At 25.3% G+C, this 20,438-nt stretch overlaps 1 protein-coding gene across 6 annotated transcripts; it reads right to left on the bottom strand.

The window, feature by feature from the left end:
• Positions 1-662: 662 nt before the first annotated feature.
• LOC114132765 (2-oxoglutarate dehydrogenase complex component E1) lies at positions 663-20,040 on the bottom strand. 6 transcript variants are annotated; one of them, XM_027998325.2, is made up of 18 exons: positions 19,366-20,040; positions 16,515-16,771; positions 16,228-16,440; positions 12,060-12,165; positions 10,595-10,657; positions 10,070-10,325; positions 9,674-9,908; positions 9,414-9,593; positions 7,889-8,069; positions 6,919-7,046; positions 6,704-6,856; positions 6,352-6,580; positions 5,806-6,084; positions 5,468-5,646; positions 5,254-5,376; positions 4,723-5,189; positions 4,216-4,329; positions 663-1,452 (listed from the first exon to the last, which is right to left on the bottom strand). In XM_027998325.2, exons 2-18 carry the CDS (start codon positions 16,764-16,766, stop codon positions 1,353-1,355), a joined length of 3,258 nt encoding a protein of 1,085 aa, XP_027854126.1. In that variant the 5' UTR covers positions 16,767-16,771; positions 19,366-20,040; the 3' UTR covers positions 663-1,352. The 6 variants fall into 6 exon arrangements, with proteins under 6 accessions (XP_027854126.1, XP_027854128.1, XP_027854127.1 ...); XM_027998327.2 differs by lacking the exon at positions 10,595-10,657; XM_027998326.2 differs by lacking the exons at positions 10,595-10,657; positions 12,060-12,165 and adding an exon at positions 15,251-15,365.
• Between the last annotated feature and the right edge of the window lie 398 nt (positions 20,041-20,438).

The following is a 20,438-nucleotide window of genomic DNA, read 5'->3' on the forward strand; positions in this document are numbered from 1 at the left end:
AAAGGAAATAATACCTTATATTTAAAGTTAAATCATTAGTTTTATATGACTTAAATAACAAACCAAAGTTCTTATACAAAAGTTCAGTCTGAAATAGTATTAATTGGATAGTTGAGTTTAGCATCATCAACATAAAGTTTGGTAACACAGAAGATCATAAGATTATTATAGTGAAAATAGAATGTTTTAGTAGAAAACCATGTTGATAATGGCTTATATAACAAGGGTGACCAGCGAAAAGAGACTCGCAAGCCACCAAATATATTAATAAACATTGAAGAGCCAAAATGTAAAAAAAAAAAAATAGGGGTCATATTATTATATAATACACATAAATTCATATTAAACATTTTTTTTTTTTGTAAAAATGTTACGATAGATGCAAATCCCACAAACGTTTTTGATACGGTTTGGCCACCCTTGTTATACAATTTTATAATAATGTAACGAGTTTCTTTGGGATTAGAGCATCAAACATTTTAAGTACAACTGATTATTTTAATATTAAATATATTTATATCAAAAGTAATAGCAATTACTTTGTGAGATAATAATTTGAAAACAAAAACATCTCAAAAATGCAAGGATATAGGAACAAAACTTGACTTTCTAAAATGTTCAATAAGTATGCTCTATAGAGCATAACAAAATACAACACAATATAAATTAAAAGTCTATAGTGTGGACCAAAATATATTTTAACGAATAACACTTTATAGCTTTAAACATACATACAAGTTGATCGTAGGTAATTGGTGCATTTAATCAATAACATTAGTGATTGTTTAAAAGAATACTTTTGTAGTAGGTACAAGTCATTTAATTATTTAAATTATTTACGACTACCATAATAATATAACATAACATACAATACTGAAGACTCAGTTAACTAAATACATTTTTGGTAGTCAATTTAAATATTCACTATCTTATAAATACTTTCACATATAATCATATAAGTACATAATTTAGTTTGGTTTGGTTTGCAAACATTTTGTGAATTCAATAAACAAATTCTATAGTAGATATTAAAATCTTTAGGTGTGATGAAGAAACTGTTCAAGAAATTAAAAACAAATAATAGCTTTTAAATCGATAATATTTAAGTTAAAAAATAAAGTACTTATACTTAAAGCTGTAAATCAAATACTATGATACAATTATACACTAATAACATTTTTATTAAATAATAAATTAACAATTTTTAATACAATGTATGTATAAGTTTGAATCATACATTAAGTGTTGGCATATTATGTTTGAAAGATACAGAGGATTTGATTTATAACATCTACCACATACTTGGATATTATATATTGATATTTAAATAACTTAAGTTTTATTTATTGATTTTAAACTGCGAATGATCGATCAAGAAGTGCTTTAAGCTCTTTTAAATGTTGCATTTTACTTCCAGTAGCAGATGATGCAGCTGTTGGTCTTCCAGCATAACTATAAAAACAAATACAATAATTTTCAATTAAATGTAATAAATAAACATTTTTTCCAATATATATAAATAAATATAAGTATTATAAGTCATCTGTTTATAAAAAGACAAAAAAATTAAGCAACTACTGTCAGATAGGAAAATGAATATAATTGTGGTGATTTGTTTGTATTCAAAGTTAAAACGCTCATTCTTAGATTATAAAAGATTAATTTTATCTATATCATTTAAGTACTCATTATAAGCAATACTTCATTAAAAGTTAATATACATAATAAATTTTATATGTATTCAGTTTTAAATACTTACAAGACTACACTGTATTTTTTTAAAATATTTAATATTTTGTGAGTATTAATTAATTTTATTATTCTGAGAAGAGCAATAAAATGTATTAATTTTACAATGTGTTTGTTTTTTATTCAATTATAATAGAAAAATTAATTTGATTTTTCACTTATTTTATCAGAACTGTGATTCTAGTTGGTCAAAATAATTAGGAAAAATTGGAATTTTTAGGCAAAACCTGTTTTTGACAAAATCGATTTTATTATTATATTATATTTTAAATACAAACAACCATAGATAGGTAATTAAATTTTTACCAAATTTTTATATTAATATTTTCTGTACACAATACAGTAGTTATAAGTATTTAAAAGATAAGCAGAGTAGAAGACCAACATTTTGTAGAGTATCCCTATATCACTCCACTCCGTTAACTTTAACTTTAAATACTTTAATTCATAAATTTTGATTTTTTGGTGTATCGAAACACTTCAAAAAATATTCTGTTTTGGAATACAAAATTAAAAATGTATGTTGTCATTAAAAAAGAAAAAGAATAATTTTTTTTTTTTTTAATGTTTTATTTCGAGAAGAAATTATGTAAAAAAAAAAAAAAATATTTATTAAAACATCAATAGATTTTTAAATAATGAGTGTTTAATAATAAAAAAACACCCTCTATTTGGTTTTATTTTTGTGTTTCTTCAATGCAACATAATATGTTCCCACAAATAACACATGAAACATTTAAACCCAATAAAGTATTCAACATTACATTTAACTTTAATGTAAAGAAAGTGACGACTCAACAATACTAATGTACATTAATTTTTTTTAACTGATCTTAGTAAGTTTTTCAACATTGACACTACCACAACTCGAGTGAGAATATCAAAACAGATATCGCCTATTTTCAATGTCATCTGATGTGCAGTTCTTAAATTATACATAATGTCAATTCTGAGATAGATACAAAGAGTCAGTAAAAATTAACAAAAAAATAAAAAATAACAATAGGAGTACCAAAAGATAATGTTTTAGGAACTATTAGTATTTACTACATACCAAACAACACAATAACTGTTTGCCAACAATACGGCAATTAAGATGTAATATATCGGTACATGTTGACTATACATTATATAAACCAAAAAATATCCAAATTGTATTGAATCAACCAATCATCAACCCCACAAAATTATCCAGCTAAACACCTAGGAATGCACTTTGAATTTTATCTAGACTGGTAAGTCTAGTAAGTTCCAAGCAAAAGTTAACAAGTAGCTACTGTTCTGCTGTACATAAGATGTCGAGTGGGTCACCATTATGAGTTTGTTAAATTTGATTTTAACGATATAATGAACTAATTCATTATAATATACAAAAAACAATTCTGAGTGGAGACAGTATGTCAACCTATATCACTAAGTATATTTCCAGTAAGATTTTTGCTATAAAGTAATGACATTTTTGATTTATTTTAAAATATTATCGATTTATAATTATTATGAATCAATTTTTACTATTTTACAGTATTTACAGAAGATTACTGAGTTAAACTAATTAATATAATCACAAATTCACAATAAATAATAAATAATAAATAAAAATTGTCAAATGCTTTTATTGATACTTAATATAAACAAATTATACTTTCATATAAATGTTATTACATATAACTATATAAGGTTATATCACAGTATACCACGCGCACAGTCTTGTAGACAGTATTTTCAATACATAATGAACTTTGAACCCTTCTATACTACAAACATCAAATTGTATTCAATTGGGAGTTGTATCAAATTTTAGTTAATTACTTAATTAGAAGGTACCTAGATTAGGTTAGATTAATATTCCATATTTTTGAAGCAATGGACAAAATTCTAAAAACCCGGTGTTTTTGGCTGTGATGCGTGTGCTCAAGGGTTAATATTATACAAGCAAATACAATATTTTCAAAAAAAAGTTACATCAACCTACTTACTAAAATATTATAGTAAAATAAAATATTTTAATAGCTATATCAAACAAAACATAGTGCCTGGTGATTCAGGCTAATACATCATTTCTACTTAAAATCTGTATTTTTTTTATATAATAAATAATGATATATTGTAGAACTAAAATTTAATATACCTTTAACAGTGACCCACTCGATATCTAATGTATCATAGTAACCTGTATGTAATAACTAATAACTTAACCTATTGTGACTATAGATTTTTGAAATGTTTTAATTGAAAAATCAACAAATTATGAAGAACTTGGTATTAACCTAATATAACCTCCCAAACCTCCAAAACTACCAACTAGAATGAATATTCTTCCAGAAACCACCTCACTATTAAATCATGTTTACTGTTCCAAAAGATTATGACTAATAAAAAAAAACAAACATCATTCGATTATTCTTACATAAACGCATTTCTTGTCTTACTCAGAATTTAAAGTAAACGTATTAATTGAAATCTCACCTAATACTTCGAGTTGTATTTTTCTGGTCGGATAAACTTGTTTTTGTAACACCGTCATTTGACCACGAAGAAAATATTCGTGAAAAAAATCCGTCAGAATTTTTAACAAATGGCCTGCACAAATAACAAAATACTATTGTTGTTTCCTATGCATACTCTTTGTCTGTGTATTTTGTTTAAATATAAATAAGGCCAGGAAAGCAATTAAAGTTCCAAAAGTTTATGTTATTAGTCAAAAACTTATTGCAAAATCCTTCTTTTCAGGTAAAAAAAATGTTTTGTACTATTTTAAAATTAAATTGATTGTAAATAATACCTCTACAATATAAAAATTAAAGAAAAAATATGCTTTGTAAACTTGAACCGGCGTAACCATTACAATATTACAATACATATGCTTATATTTGTCTATAGTTGTGTATTCTATCCTACTATCATAATCATAGTATTTTAATTTTTAAACTAATAACACTCTTATATTCCCAAATAAATTTTAAATTAACTCACCCAATAGTCTTGGTGTTGTTCAATACTGTGTGAAACCTTGGTTGTACATAAGGCCAGGGTCCTTGATTTTTATGTTCTTCCTGTGACCATACAATATCTGCATTAGGGTACTTGGCACATTCTTGTTTGATCAAATCAAATGGGAATGGTGATATTTGTTCAACTCGAGCAATAGCTACAGTATCTACAAGATTATGTTCTTCTCTTGCTTTGGTTAAATCATAGTATACTCTTCCAGAACAGAATATCAATCGTTTAACATTGCTTGAATTATCAGCTGCAGTACCCTTTTCTGGGATTATTCTCAAAAACTCTGTATTTTCATTCATTTCATCAAAACTAGATTTAGCTTCAGGATGACGTAATAAAGATTTAGGAGTCATTATAATCAGTGGTTTACGGAACGGTAGGGCAATTTGACGGCGAAGTATGTGGAAATAATTAGCTGGTGTAGAACAATTTGCAACCTATGAGAAAAAACCATGTTTTAAAAAAAATAGTAAATATTTGAATAAAAAAACTTAAACTTACAATCCAATTAATATCGTGCAATTGACGTACAGCAAATTCATCGCTTTCTGGAGGAAAATAATCTGGATCATCAGAACTCATTTGCAAAAATCTTTCAAGTCTGGCTGATGAATGTTCTGGTCCCTGAAATATATAAAAATAATTAAATGTCAATTAATTATACAAAAAAATCAATAATAATAATAATAATAATAATAATATATTAATGTATTACCATTCCTTCAAGACCATGGGGCAGTAACATAACAAGACCAGATTGTCTAACCCATTTAGCTTGTCCAGAACCAACAAATTGATCAATTATACATTGAGCAGTGTTGTTGAAGTCACCAAACTGAGCTTCCCAGCATACCAAAGCATTTGGATTGGTCATCGAAAATCCTAACTCAAAACCTTAAGCGGAAACATGGTATACTTTAATTAAATTAAATCTATCATTATTTTTCTATCCAACCCAAAATAAGATAAAATATCAAATGATAAAATAAATATTTTAAAGTATGCATTATACTTGCATATATTCACTAATAAAAATATTAAAAAAAAAGTTACCCAACACAGCAAATTCAGACAAAGAACTATTGCATACAGTATATGGTGCCTGATCAGGGTACAAATTGCACAGAGGTCTATATGTGGCTTTGTCAACAAGTTGGTGATGAAGTACATGATGTCTATGAGAAAACGTGCCTCTTTCAACATCTTGTCCACTTAATCGAACATGAACTCCATCTTTTAATAGAGATCCAAAAGCCATTGCCTCTCCTAATGCCCAGTCAACTGTACGATTTTCAACCATTTGCATGCGAGCCTTTAAAATCCTTTCAATACCTAAAATTAAATTTATATATTTAAAAGTATAATTTATATTAATATTTTATTTTCCTGTTTGAACCGATGACGCCGCGGGAATTGCTTTCGCATTACTGCCGCGGCACAATTTATATTAATATTATCTAATTTCAATAAAACCTTAAATTAATAATTTAAATTTGTGATGTATTAAATGTATTCTTTTAAAAAAAAAATTAATTAAATCTCAAATACTCTTCTCTCACTAAAAAAAATAAAATAAATGAATAATACTTTTTAATGTACCTCTATGTATAACAAATTCAGCAGCATTTGGAGGAGGTGACGAAAATCGTTTACCAATATGTGTTAATGTTTCTTCTTTAACTCCAGACTTAGAGGCTTTTAAAGGATCTTTACCCTCGAAAAATCCTGACCAAGGAGAATCTAACCAGTCTTTATATTTAATAGTTGTTTCTTTTCGTGAGGCCAAGTAAGCTTCTTCGCAAATTTTATCATATTTATCCCAAACATCCTAAAAAGCAAAGTATAAATATATTAAGAATTATACACCATATAATTTTATATATAAATATAATTACTTTAAAATTTATATTTAACATTGTATAAATTAAAAATACAAAATTCAACTGATTACCTTAACTTCTTCTTTTGTAACTACTTTTTCTTCAATTAATTTTTCTGCATATTTATCTAAAACTGGCGGGGTTTTTTTTATTACTTTGTACATAATAGGTTGTGTGAACATGGGTTCATCTATTTCATTATGACCATATCTTCTATAGCTTACCTTTAATTGAAATATAGAAATTAAATATGAACATAAATATATATTTATTACTAAATCATTACAAGGTCAATGACAACATCTTTATGAAAAACATTTCTCCATTCAGCAGCAATATTACAGACATGCATGACTGCTTCTGGGTCATCAGAGTTTACATGGAAAATTGGAGCATTTACCACCCTAGCAACATCTATAACAAACAATTAATATAATATATTTAATTAATCTTGATATTATTTTATTTAGAATTTTTTAATATTATTTCAAATGTGCATTATGGTACATATTATTATTATTCAGTGGTGGAACTATGATCATTGAGGCCTGTGAATATGTTTTTAGAGGTCCTATTATATTTGTAATCTAACTATTTAAACATTGGGTAGTTTATTTGTATACAATAAAAAAATTAATTAATATTCGTAATAAATTAATAATTTATTAAATTATAATTACAATAACAATAATAATGATAAATTAGAATCAAATAATATTATTATGTTTAAAATGTAATAATAACATAAAATACTTTGTGGAGATGTAATGGAAAATATTTAGTTTTAATATGACTGATTCTAATATTTAAGTAACATCAACGACCACAATGATTGTATACGAATCACAATTTAGTATTATTTTTCAATGAAAAATAATGTCTATATACTATCACATTGACATTGGTTAATCAGTAAAAATGTTCAGTTATCACTAATTAGTATATTTTGTATTATTTTAATATTCCGTGATTTTATTTACTTGAACGGAAATTTTTTTAAACAATACAAAATTTTACTGGGAGACTCCTATAACGACAAGGCCCTCAGAAAATCTCGCCTTCAATCATATGTAGTTCCACCTCTCTTATTATTCATAAAATAAATATACATCTAGAGTTTAAATAAAAAATTGATATTAAATAATTTTTTTTTACTGTAATAATGTACATATATAAGTAAATATAAATGAATTTTTTATAAAACCATTTCATATTATATGAATATTAATATATTTTGTACTATTTGAAAACTTTACCAGTACAATACGGTGAGGATCGTGAATGTCGCGGATCAGTGGTAAAACCAATTTGATTATTAACAACAATGTGAATTGTTCCATGGGTAGTATAATCAGGAAGATCAGATAAATGGAATGTTTCATACACAACACCTTGACCACAAAATGCTGCATCTCCATGAAGTAAAACAGACATAACCTAAATTAAAAACAATAATAATTTTAAATTATACTAAATACAATACATTATATAACTAAAACATATTTGTGTACGTATACAATATACATGTATTTTTTTTTATTAAAAATCACAAAATTATCTGTAAATCATAGTATAAGTAATTTGGACACTAAATAAACATAACATTGAAAGAATTTTGAAAAGGTTATCACTAATCAATAATCACCAACTAACATTAATTAATTGAATTTGCAATCACTAGTAAAACAAATCACCAATTTCATTTAAGCCTGTGAGGAGATTTGATGGGGTTTTATAATGTAGCCATATTTTTAATACATATATATATCGCATGGTATTCAGCAAGCACAACAACAAAATAAAAATAAAACAAAGGTTAGGTTAGAAAATAAATAATAAAGTTATAATATAATTAGTCAAGTTTTTGGTTGAACTTTTGGTAACTTCTGTGTAGTGGGGTAACACTTTATAGGGGAACGTCGAGTGATCCCAACCAAGCAAAAGCTGCATCAGAAATGCCGTGAATATCAGTGATTGTTCCATTAAAAGCTCAGATCGGGCAGTGTCCTGTAATATGCTCTATTGTTACATTTTTAATGAGAGGATTAATACTGGAGTTAATTATAGCATGAAATCGATTGTAATTAAGTTAAGCAAAATCTAAGACATTTTTAATTTATAAGTCTTTATTAATGAAGTGAGTAGTTGGACAATGTACATATATAATTGGGCCTCATTTAAAGTACAAAGAGCTATGCTTTGGAAAAACTAGAGAAGACAGATATTGGATGGTTTGGACAGCCCCTAAATCTGTATGGTAGATGACCTGCTGGGTCTGATCATTGTATTACATAATACAATTTTAGTTTAAGATTCAGTTTAGACTTCAGGAATGAGTGAAAGAGATGAAGTCTGCTATTAGCAAGCTTGTTGTTGTTTTTTAGATAAGGATTTCAAGTTAAGGTGCGTATCTAAAGTAATACCTAGGTTTTTGGTCTCATTTAGAACTAGTATGTTTTTATTTTTAATATTATGGTTGGACAAAGTGCAAAAGTGACTAAGAGGATTTACTTTTGTTGATTTTTATCATGCAGTTGGTAAACCAGATGTCTATAAGGTTTAAATGTTGTTGAAGGTAATGTGCTGCTAAAGTAATGTCATTGTAAGTTACATTTATATTTAAATTTAAATTATTTGGTTAATTCATATTCAAAATATGATAGTGTAGTTTATTTTTATAACTACATCCATTTACATAGAGTTATTATTTCTTTATTAATAGTATTGTTCTATTTACTTTTAATTGAAATTCTGACAATAAAACTTAGTTGGAATACTAACTTTTTTTCCTTCGCCATCTCCTCTATAGAACTGTTCAGCTCTAGTTTTTCCTTGTACCACTGGATCTACAGCTTCTAAATGTGATGGATTAGCCACAACAGCTAAACGTACATTCTTGTTTGTTGCTCGATTCAAACGTTCTATATAGGTACCTAAATGATACTTCACATCTCCTGATCCCTAAAAATAATATTTATTTTAAATAGATTTCTTAATCGTTTCTTAAATGTGATTAAATTATAAATTAAATATTAAGTTACATCATCTTCAGCTTCCAATGCAGCAAATTGAGTAAATATTTGACTTAAAGGTTTACGACAAATATTTGCTAAAACATTTAATCTTCCACGATGAGGCATACCCATAATTACTGATTCTACACCATATTCAGTAGATTTATCTATAACTTGTTTCATAGCTGGTATTAAGATTTCACATCCTTCTAAGCCAAACCGTTTTTCACTAGACCATTTACGAGCCAAGAAAGATTCAAATCTAATAAAAAAAATTAAAACATTTTATTCACTAAAAAAATTACTATATTGTCAGGAATGATTTAGGTGCATGTTAAATTAAATATAAACTAGAAATACTAGATATTTTTAAATAAATTAATATATTTAATTGTTTTTTTAGTTAATAAATTGAATTTATACCCTGTGGCGCGAGTTAGTCGAGCTAATATGAGCCTTTTTTGTTCTTTTTCCATTTCCATTATGCCTGGTGTTTCCATTCTCTGTCTAATCCAATTACATTGTTCTAATGAATTAATAAACATGAATTCAACACCAATTGAACGACAATAAGTATTTTCTAAACGGTTTAAAATTTCTTTTAATGGTAATGCATTTTCTTTGCCACCAATAAATGTTGTAGATGGTAGCTTAAATACACGTTCCATATCAGCTTCCTCTGTTATTTAATTAGAACAAAGAAGTTGAATTAACTTAAAAAATAACAGTAAAAAAAATAATAATAGTAATAATAAAACAAATGTCAAAATACATTATCTTTTCAAGTGTAGGTGGTGCACCTAAATAATGAGATTATACAGATATACAAAACTTAATTAAATAGTTATGTTAGTTAAAAATCAATCAGAACACACACAAAATCATCATAATGTATAGCATGCATAAATAATAATAAAAATATATGTATAAATAGCACATACTACATACCCATTAATTCGGCTACTTTATTCTGTAGGTGTTGAGAATATGTAGTATTATCGGGCGGTTTGCCTACAAATAAACTCTCAGTTTAAAAAAAAAACAAGTCCAAAAATCAATAAAAACATTAATTAAATTTAAAATAGAAATACTTAATTAGAGAAAAATAAAAAATATGGTTAAAATAATTATTTCTAATAAGTGCTTATAAGTGAAAAGTAAAAGATCATTGTATTAAGTATAAAATTATTAAAACTAAAATAAAATCTAATTGATAAAATAATTTCTACTAAGTTAAACTTTATTATCAATCTACAATGTTAAATAAATGATAACAGATTTGTTTTATTGACATTTAGCAAAACAATTTTATAACTTTCAAAATAATTTAAGTCACAGATAAATTTAAGTTTGATTTCTTTATTATTTTAACAAATAAATGTTAATTTTATATTTTCTAAACAAATTGTTTTCTTGAGATACATAAAATGTCACTTTAATTTACTAATTTGTACTAAAGTTAGGGCCTTGATTTAAAGTAAACACTATAATTTAATGGTCTGATACTAACTTGTCATTATCAAATTTGAGCTAAATTATAAATGTATATGAAAAAGCAAGATTGACAAAACAAGCAGCAATGAACAAAAAGCAAATTTTATGAACCTGTTTTTAATAAATTAAGAAATAATGTGGCTAATACTTTGTGTTAATACAAAATGCAGTAATTCAAATATAAATCAAATTGTGTGCATTTATATTATGTATAATATTAACAGAAATAATGAGAAAATATTGCTCTTTTTATAATAAAATATAATTTGATGAATAACTATTTATTAGTGATTATTAACATTTACCTAAAAATAGAAAATACATTTACATTTTTTAGTTTAATATTTTAAGTTGTTACCTAATGTACATTTTCCCATTAAATAAGGTATGTAATGTATATATAAATATTCTTATTATAAATTCCATAAAATCTGCAGTTAATTTATCAGTGTTTAAAATCTTTAAATATTTAAAAATAAATATACATTATACATTTTACATTTTTAATCTATGAAAATATTATCTAAAAATTATTTTAAAAATCAATCATAAGCATGCAATAGAAAAGTTATTAACAAATTGAATAAATGTTATTACTTATTAGATATTATAATAATTAAAATACTTAATATTATAGATTGAATATTTTACTCAGAACTAATCAAATGAAGTTTACAATATAATAAACTTTTAACTTTACATAATATATTGGGAATTATATAAATATTAATATATTATATAAACTAAAAATTAGTTAAAACCTCATGCAAATTACGCATTAAAATTAACTAAATATTATTAGGTATTTATTAATTTATTTAAAAAAATAGCTAAAAACTAGACTCACAAAACAAATTTAATAAACCAACACAATATTGTAGTTAAGATTTTAGTGTACAATGCAAACTGTACTACTTACCAAATGGAGGGTAGCAACCATATAAAATCTCTTGGGGCAGTCTATCATCTTGGTCGACTTTACTTAAATTTAAAGGATCAAGGCGTGCAATATGATGTCCTCGTATCTAATGGGACGACAAACAAAAAAAAAGCACAAACATATTTATTTAAAACAAACAAACAATTTATATTAGTAAAAATCAAAAATCATATTAATTTGATACATTTTAAGGTTATGATCATACTTTTTATAGGATCAAATAATAATTTAATTATTAAAATATACAAACAGTAAAATTAAAAACAAATAAATAATATAAGTACCCAATGCCTAACTAAATTGTGTATGACGATCGATCTATCCCCTATGGACTATAATAATTAAACATCATATTTTCTATTGAACTGTAGTAAAAACATACTATATAAGATTCAAAATTTTAAATCTGATTAAAATATGGTTTGAATTAAATTGACAATTGACAGTATAAAAATTGTAAGCACATAATTAAAATGTATATTGATATTGATATACAATGATATAATATATAACTTAATATCTAAAACCAATCAATTATAAAAGCTTTTCAGATAATTTTAAATTATAGATTCGTTGTACACACTTATTTAATTAATATTGATCAATAAGTTAAACATAGAAAAAATCTACACAAAAATAATTTTCCCATCAATTAAATTGATCAATATATTACAAATATCAAAATAAAAAACATATTAAATCAACACAGATATTAGTCAACTGTAGTCAAGAAAATGGTAAAAAGCTTCTTTAAAACTAGCTAATTTTTTGAAATTATAAAAAAAGTTGCCAAAAATGAATTATCAGTAAAACTAAACTTATTTCCAATTACCAGAGTTTAAGCGATTAACTTAAGAGGACATCATACCCGCATGTGTTGTCTTCGTCTTAAACATGAATGACATAGACAAAACGCGTTCAAGCAGTCTAAGTAGAACTCGCTCTCTATTTTAGTTCTATAGTAAATATATCTATAATAAAATTGCATTGCGACATTATTTCTGAGGGCAAGATGATGATATTTTTTCATTATTCCCAAAACAATGTTCACAATATCGTTAAATAACGAAAATGTCAACATTTTTAAATAACCTTTAACTTTTCAAAATTATTTGTTTTAAAAAAAAACACAGTGACTTTTTCTCAAAAATATTGTCACAATTCAATTTTTTAATAAGTATATTTACCCTAAAACCAAAATTGTGCAAGTTCTAGTCAGACTGTGTAAACGCGTTTTGTCTATGTCACACATGCTTAATACAGTGACAACATATATGGGTATAACGTCATCTTAATACAACAATTACTCTGCTATTCGTTATATTAGATGTCTACTGGATTACTGTAATGGATGTGTTAAATTTAAATTTAATAATATATCAATGAAAACGAAAAATGATTTTGAGCGAGATGAACTGTCAGCTTATACCAGGGGTGTTCAACCTTTTGTAAAGATTGGGCCACATCATATAGGTAGAAGTTGTTGTGGGCCACATACTTTTTTTAATAATAATACATTCAAATTTAATGATTAAATTATAATCTATAATACAACAATACATTTTTTTATAATTTTATAAAAGCAAATAATAAGCAGAAATATTTTTATAAGTATTAATATTTAATAATTTAATTATAAGTACACAGAAAAATAAATTTATTTCTAATAAAAAAAAGTTTTAGTTTAAAAAAGTTAAGTCATTAGTTTGTTTAATGTGAAATTTGAAATTGCTTTTTTTGTGAAAGTAATAAATCAATATCTGGATCGATTGAAGTTGTTGATGCACATATCCGTATGTAATACAAGATAAGATGCCGCAACGGTAAAAACACGAATGTTATTTGATGATTTATACTTTTTAAATAAATTTGTTCTCGTAATATTAATATATTATTATATATAATTAATTCATGGGTTTTAAATTGAAGTGAGGGCTGCATCAAAATCTTCCGCGGGCCGCGGGTTGGACACCCCTAGCTTACACTAAGTGTACATCATATGTTTTAGACATAACTAGTTTAAAACATTTAATACAATATTAGTATTACAGTAAGTTGATATAATTTTTAAGAATATTATATTTATTATATTAATAGCATTTAATTATTATAATAAAATTTATTTATACCATATTATACCATTGATATTAACCACTTAACCATAAACAGTTTGATAGGATAGAATATAGATAGATATTATCTTAAAATTAATCTACATACCTATATACCCATATTTTTAAAATATTATTTTGTCTAGTAAAATTTATAATAATATATGTACACGTTTTACGTTTCTATGAGTGTTTTTGAATTGTAAAAAAATAATTAAAATTGTTATTCATCAATAAAATACATAACTATATTTAAATTTGAACTTAAAATATCAGCTATACAAAAATAATTATGATTTTAGTTTTTTGGATTTTTTATGTCTAATATAAACTAGTCATGAGGAACACTGTATTTGTCAAACCTTAAGTATAAAAATTAAAGCTTTTATACATTTTTATAAGTAATAACAAAATAATTTTAGTTGATAAATTGACAACAGATTATCTTCACTCAGAATTGTTTTACGTACACACTAATACATTATTGAATTCAAATTTAGTACATACATTGCAGTGACCCCACTCAACATCTAGTCTTTTAATAATATATTCATAATTTTCCATATTTTTATTATGTTTATGGATTTTTTATTTAATTATTTATTACTATAATAATTATTTTTTTGGAATATTGTTAGTAGATAATGTATGTATAATATACCATTTACTTTATGATAAACCTTTGCACGTGTTCATATATGGGCCTTGGATTAAAATTACTCTAAAATGTTTATTAATATTTTTTTATATTTATTAATTTTGAGTCTTATCTCAATAAAAAACTCACCCTGGTTTTTTATAGAAATATTTATAACAATATTATAAAATACATGAATAAAAATTACTTATTAGTATAATGTGTATGTATATAATTACACTCGTATTATATTATGAAATTGATCAAAATTAATATTTTAAATAAAAATAATCAATAATTTAGTTACTTAGTGTTAACAGAAAAACTCAATTTCGACATGCACACACTAGTACTGATAACATAAAAACAAAACAGTTTAAAAATACCTTACATGTCTATTTATATTCTTAGCCCAATCTTACCAATTGAATGTTGTCTTAGAACAACATCATGAGGTCTACCTTTTTTGCGAGCATTTACCAGATCTGCATTCGTAAATCCAAGGGGATCAATTTGAGATACAAAATGACCTCGAACCTATAGTGTATAAAACTTAAGTAATATATTCCTCATTTATAATGTCTAACTTTCCAAACAAATATTATTATTATCAATTAAAACAAAACTTACATTTAAAAACATCAGTCAACATTTTTAAGTTTCAAAATTCAATAATGCAAATTAAAAATAATACACATAGTATTATAGTATCACAAAAATATTAGACATTGATATCACCATAAATATCAATTAAATTTTATTAAATATTGAAATATATTAATTATACTGCTTATTCAAATATTAAAATTAGTTTAAATAATAAATATCACATATAAACTAAAAATAAGATACCAAAAGTTTAAATTAAATTATAATTAATAATACTCAATGATTAAAATATAATATGCAAATTAAATTTCAACTATTTAAATATATGTGTTTATTTTTTTATAAAAAATAAAATTAAAATTTTATATTTCAATTAATTATTATTAACAATACATTTATGTTGGATTTATGCTAAGGCCCTAAAAACATAAAGTTTGTTCGTGACAATATACATCTATGTAAAATAGATTTAAATATATATCAACATTCAACAAGTGTAGACTAAGGAGAAAGTAGACTAGGATTGCTATATGAAAAAATTGAGAAGGGCCTTTAGGAAGAAAGTATGAATTTTTATATTTTTTGTCAATTATCTGAAAACGTTTTTAAGGGCCAAATGAGACATACTAGTACCATAGCATATCTGCATATCTATTATTGTATAAATCTAAATACATATTCTAATTTATTATTATTATTATAGGTACTTATGAAACAATTTTAATCTAATACTAAGTACTATAAATTAAAATCTTAAGATCCTACAGCACTATGAAATAAGGTATTATACCTGATAAGATCTTATAATCGCTTGTACTGCCAAATGATCGTCTATCATTTTTTCACTAAATACTCCACCAATAGCTGTTGTACTTTGAACTGCAGGTAATATACTAGACAACAATACCTCATTTTTACCTGGTGGAGAAAGGGACGGTGGTGCTTGATATGCTGCACCTGGCTGAGCTCCAGCATCACAGTTTTTAAAAAAAGTATCCCAAGACTAAACAAACGTAAAACAATAAGTAATAAAAAGTATTATATTTTAAACAAATCTAAACATATTTAGGTACTTACAACATTGACACTTTTAGGATCAGCTAACCATGCATTGTACATATCCTCAATATAAGAAGCTGAAGTACCATTCAGAAATTGCTCTTGGTTAACATTAGTTGAATACTTATTCTCTATAATGGGTAATGATTGAGTAGCTCTTATCAGAGATCTAGATTTTGGTCCAATTAACCATGTTGCAAATTTTTGTCTGCCAACAATTGTTGGCACACAAGGAACTAATTGATTTACAACTGACTGTGCTCGATGCATTATTCCTAAACAAATTCATTAATAAATGTTAAAAGATATAAAAAATTAACAAAATATTTTATGCATCAATATTTAGAATACTTCAAAACATATATTATTTATTATATGCATACAGATTACAAGATGATTCATTTGACTTAAAACACTCATTGTATTAGAAAAATACTAACAATTTTAAATACATATATATTTTTTAAATAAATTTAGGTCATTAAAAATAACTCATTACAAATAATATTTTTGAAAAAAACTAAACTTTAATTACTTATGACACATAATCTAATTGTCAAAACTTCAATTTTTAGACATCAAATTATTACAAAAAATATTTTACTTTAAGAAAGACTTTTCATAAAAAAAAAGTAATAACCTCAAAAAGTTACAAAAGTAAAATTATTTTTTTCTCTTCTAAAAATATAGGTGATTTATATTTATATATAATGTTATGACTATAACTAAAATTTAAAATATTTTTAAAAATATGACTTTATGTAGAATATTGAACTAATATATTTAACAATATGTAGTCTCTTAAAATCGAGCTTAAAATAGACAAATTCTGAATTTTTAAGTAAAATCGGTAAAAAAGTATTATAACAATTAGATGGTACAATAGGTTGTAAAAAAGTTCAAAAATAAGATACCCTATTCAATTAGATACCACTAAATAATTAATTTAATAATGTTGAGAATTATTTTTAAAGAAAGTAAATAGTTAAACAAATAATTAGATTAAGTAATAATAAATAGAAAACAGCTAAATAATTAGTGTACTTACATAGAGTATCTAAGTATTGTTTTTAATTATAGGTGATTCATCAAAAAATATAATTAAAAATTGACTAAGTAGAAGAAATGAATACAAATCTACTGGCTACTGTAACTTTACATAAATTATATAAATGTAAAAATACAAAATACAATAGGGATTAACGATTATAATTTATTATATAGGTCAGCGGTTCCCAAACTGTGAGGCGCGAGCACTTGGCAGGGGAGGCACTAGCCGTGTTATTTTGTCATAACAATAAAAATATTTTTGTATTTAAATACTATAAATTTGTTATTCATTTATTTATGGGAGGCGCAATTATTTTTTTTTATTTTTAGGGTGGCGTAAACTAAAAAAATTTGGGAACCGCTGATATAGGTATTTCAATATTTCAGACATTTTATTTGTATATGTATAATATACCAAAAAGAAAAATGTGAATGTTAGTGTAAAAACTGAGATACCTAATAAGACGTTAATAAATACTAATATAACCTATGTATTTTTGACAATTGTATGAATTTCAAGTTTTAATTATCTATAGGTATACATGAAATATATATGCTTGTTTTTTAATTTTACGTTACAATTTTATGTAAGACAAATAATGATTTTATAAATAGAATATTCAACAATTTACTTTTTGGTACAAAGCCAAACATAAATTGAAAGCGGTACAAGGACATTTAGTTTTTCTCATTATAAGAAAAAATATTTTTATAAGGGTAAAATAGTCCAATAAATTGTATGTTAATTTATAAACATTATGTGTAATAATAAATATTGATTATTTTATAAGTTGGTATTTATTTTTTCACATAGCATTTCAATATAATTTCTAGTTAACTACCTACTTTATAATTGAGTAATTTAAATAACTACTAGTTTTTCTTTTTTATCAATATAAGCAAAATTGTTAGATTACAGGAATTAATATTGAGCAATATTTTACATTTGACACGTGTTATGTATTAAATGTTTATCATCCAATTATTTAAAAAAATTAAATAATTAACTGTAAAAATAATCAGATAATTATTCATATGAAATCAGAATAAATTGGTAAAATGCATTCTTAAAAGTTTCTTGATAATTTAGTATCAATGTAATATGTATCACAACACTAATACACTATCATTTATTATATAGGTCCCTGTGAAATGATATGATAGGAAGCCTACATTTACCAAACGCAATATACATTTAATGTATAGATAAATTATTTTTTATTGGTCTATCGTCTTTGGATATAATAATAATAATAAAAATTAAATAAATAAATACACAACAATAAAAACAAATAAAGTATACTATAATGATACAAAGTGTAAATGTATTTTGAATTAAATATTTAAATATGTAAAATAATTGTATTATGGCAATAAATAATTGCAGTATAATACACCAACGCAATACTAAAATTTTAAGCCGATGTTTACAGTTGGTATTAATCTATATAAGAAAAAAATGACATCAATTTGTGTTAATTACAGCAGTGGGTCAAATGGGTTTTTAGGGGCTCAACGATTTGAACTCGAATCATTTAACATGATTTATGTAAATGTCACCTTGACCTAGGATAAGTAGGATGACACGGATAACTAAACTAATAATCATCAATGTTGGGAACTAATCATAAAAAAAAGCGTTAATATTTCATTTAGCAATGTAGCGGAAGAAGGTAAGTGGTCCGTCATATGACGGACAAGAATCAAAAAAAAAAAACTTGATAAGGATTCATGACTATATAAAAAAAAAACATAACCATTATAGAAAATATTGTTTAAAATAAATACTAAGTAAAACGTTATGTTCGATTGGACTTACTTTATGCGTTCGGACGAAAACCGCGCGATGGATGATACTGTAGATATCGTGTCAGACGACGGTGTCACCGGATCAAATATGTATGTTATAGGCTGCTATGGCAAGCGTGTCGTTATCGTGAATCGGTTCACGCGCGAGAAAAAAGAAATCGATTAAAAAAAAAATTGAAAACCGTTCCTTGCAATTTGTTTCGGCACGAGTACATACATGGGGGTTCAATACTTCAGTAGTGATATGGTGTAAAACCTTCAAACGAACGATTACGACATCCGCACGAACAGCTGTGTCGTGGACTACTGAACAGTGAGCAACTGAACTACTGAACTTCAGTGATCATTAGCTGGTCTGAGAAATAGGTATCGATACCACGATTTGTACTATTGACCACCGACGGAACGCATATTAAATAATGAATAATTATTAGTCGCAAAGAAGTTGTGCTTGTGTACGTACTATCATGTGTAGAAACCTACGTACAACAACTAACTTGATGACAATCGCGGAAGTCCTTGGACAAACCGAAAATGACGTGAAAAATATGGAAAATAGAAGTGTATTAAGAGAGAGAGAGAAAGAGAGAGAGCTAAAAAATGCAAAAACAGTTAGTGTAACGCGGTGTTATCACGGTGACACGGGCGCGACGTCCGACAAGATGGTAAACGTTGTGCACTTCAGTACTTGATTCAGATCGGTATAATCGTATATTCGTATGGTACTATGGTAGTGTGGTAAGGGTCAGGGAGTCGTCGAGACTTCGACGTCGTAACATAAATCGATAAGAAACCTTAAAAGAAAAACTATAATGGTAAAATATGATAACCGCTTATCATTTATCGTACCACTGTCTACCGGGGCGGCGGCGCCAGACGCCGTCAAATTTATCTAAGATTAATAGTTGACCAATTAGATCATTTAGATCACGATTTTATAAAAAAAAAAACTTAAATAACGTTTTAAATTTTCTGATGTCTCTTGATGACTGGTGATGATGAGATCAAAACCAAATGTAAAAAAGAACTATGACGAGTAGACTCAAAAATAAAAAAAATAGAAATATACATTTGTATACCTAC

Source organism: Aphis gossypii, chromosome 2 (assembly GCF_020184175.1).
Source record: "Aphis gossypii isolate Hap1 chromosome 2, ASM2018417v2, whole genome shotgun sequence".
Taxonomy (NCBI): Eukaryota; Metazoa; Arthropoda; class Insecta; order Hemiptera; family Aphididae; genus Aphis; species Aphis gossypii.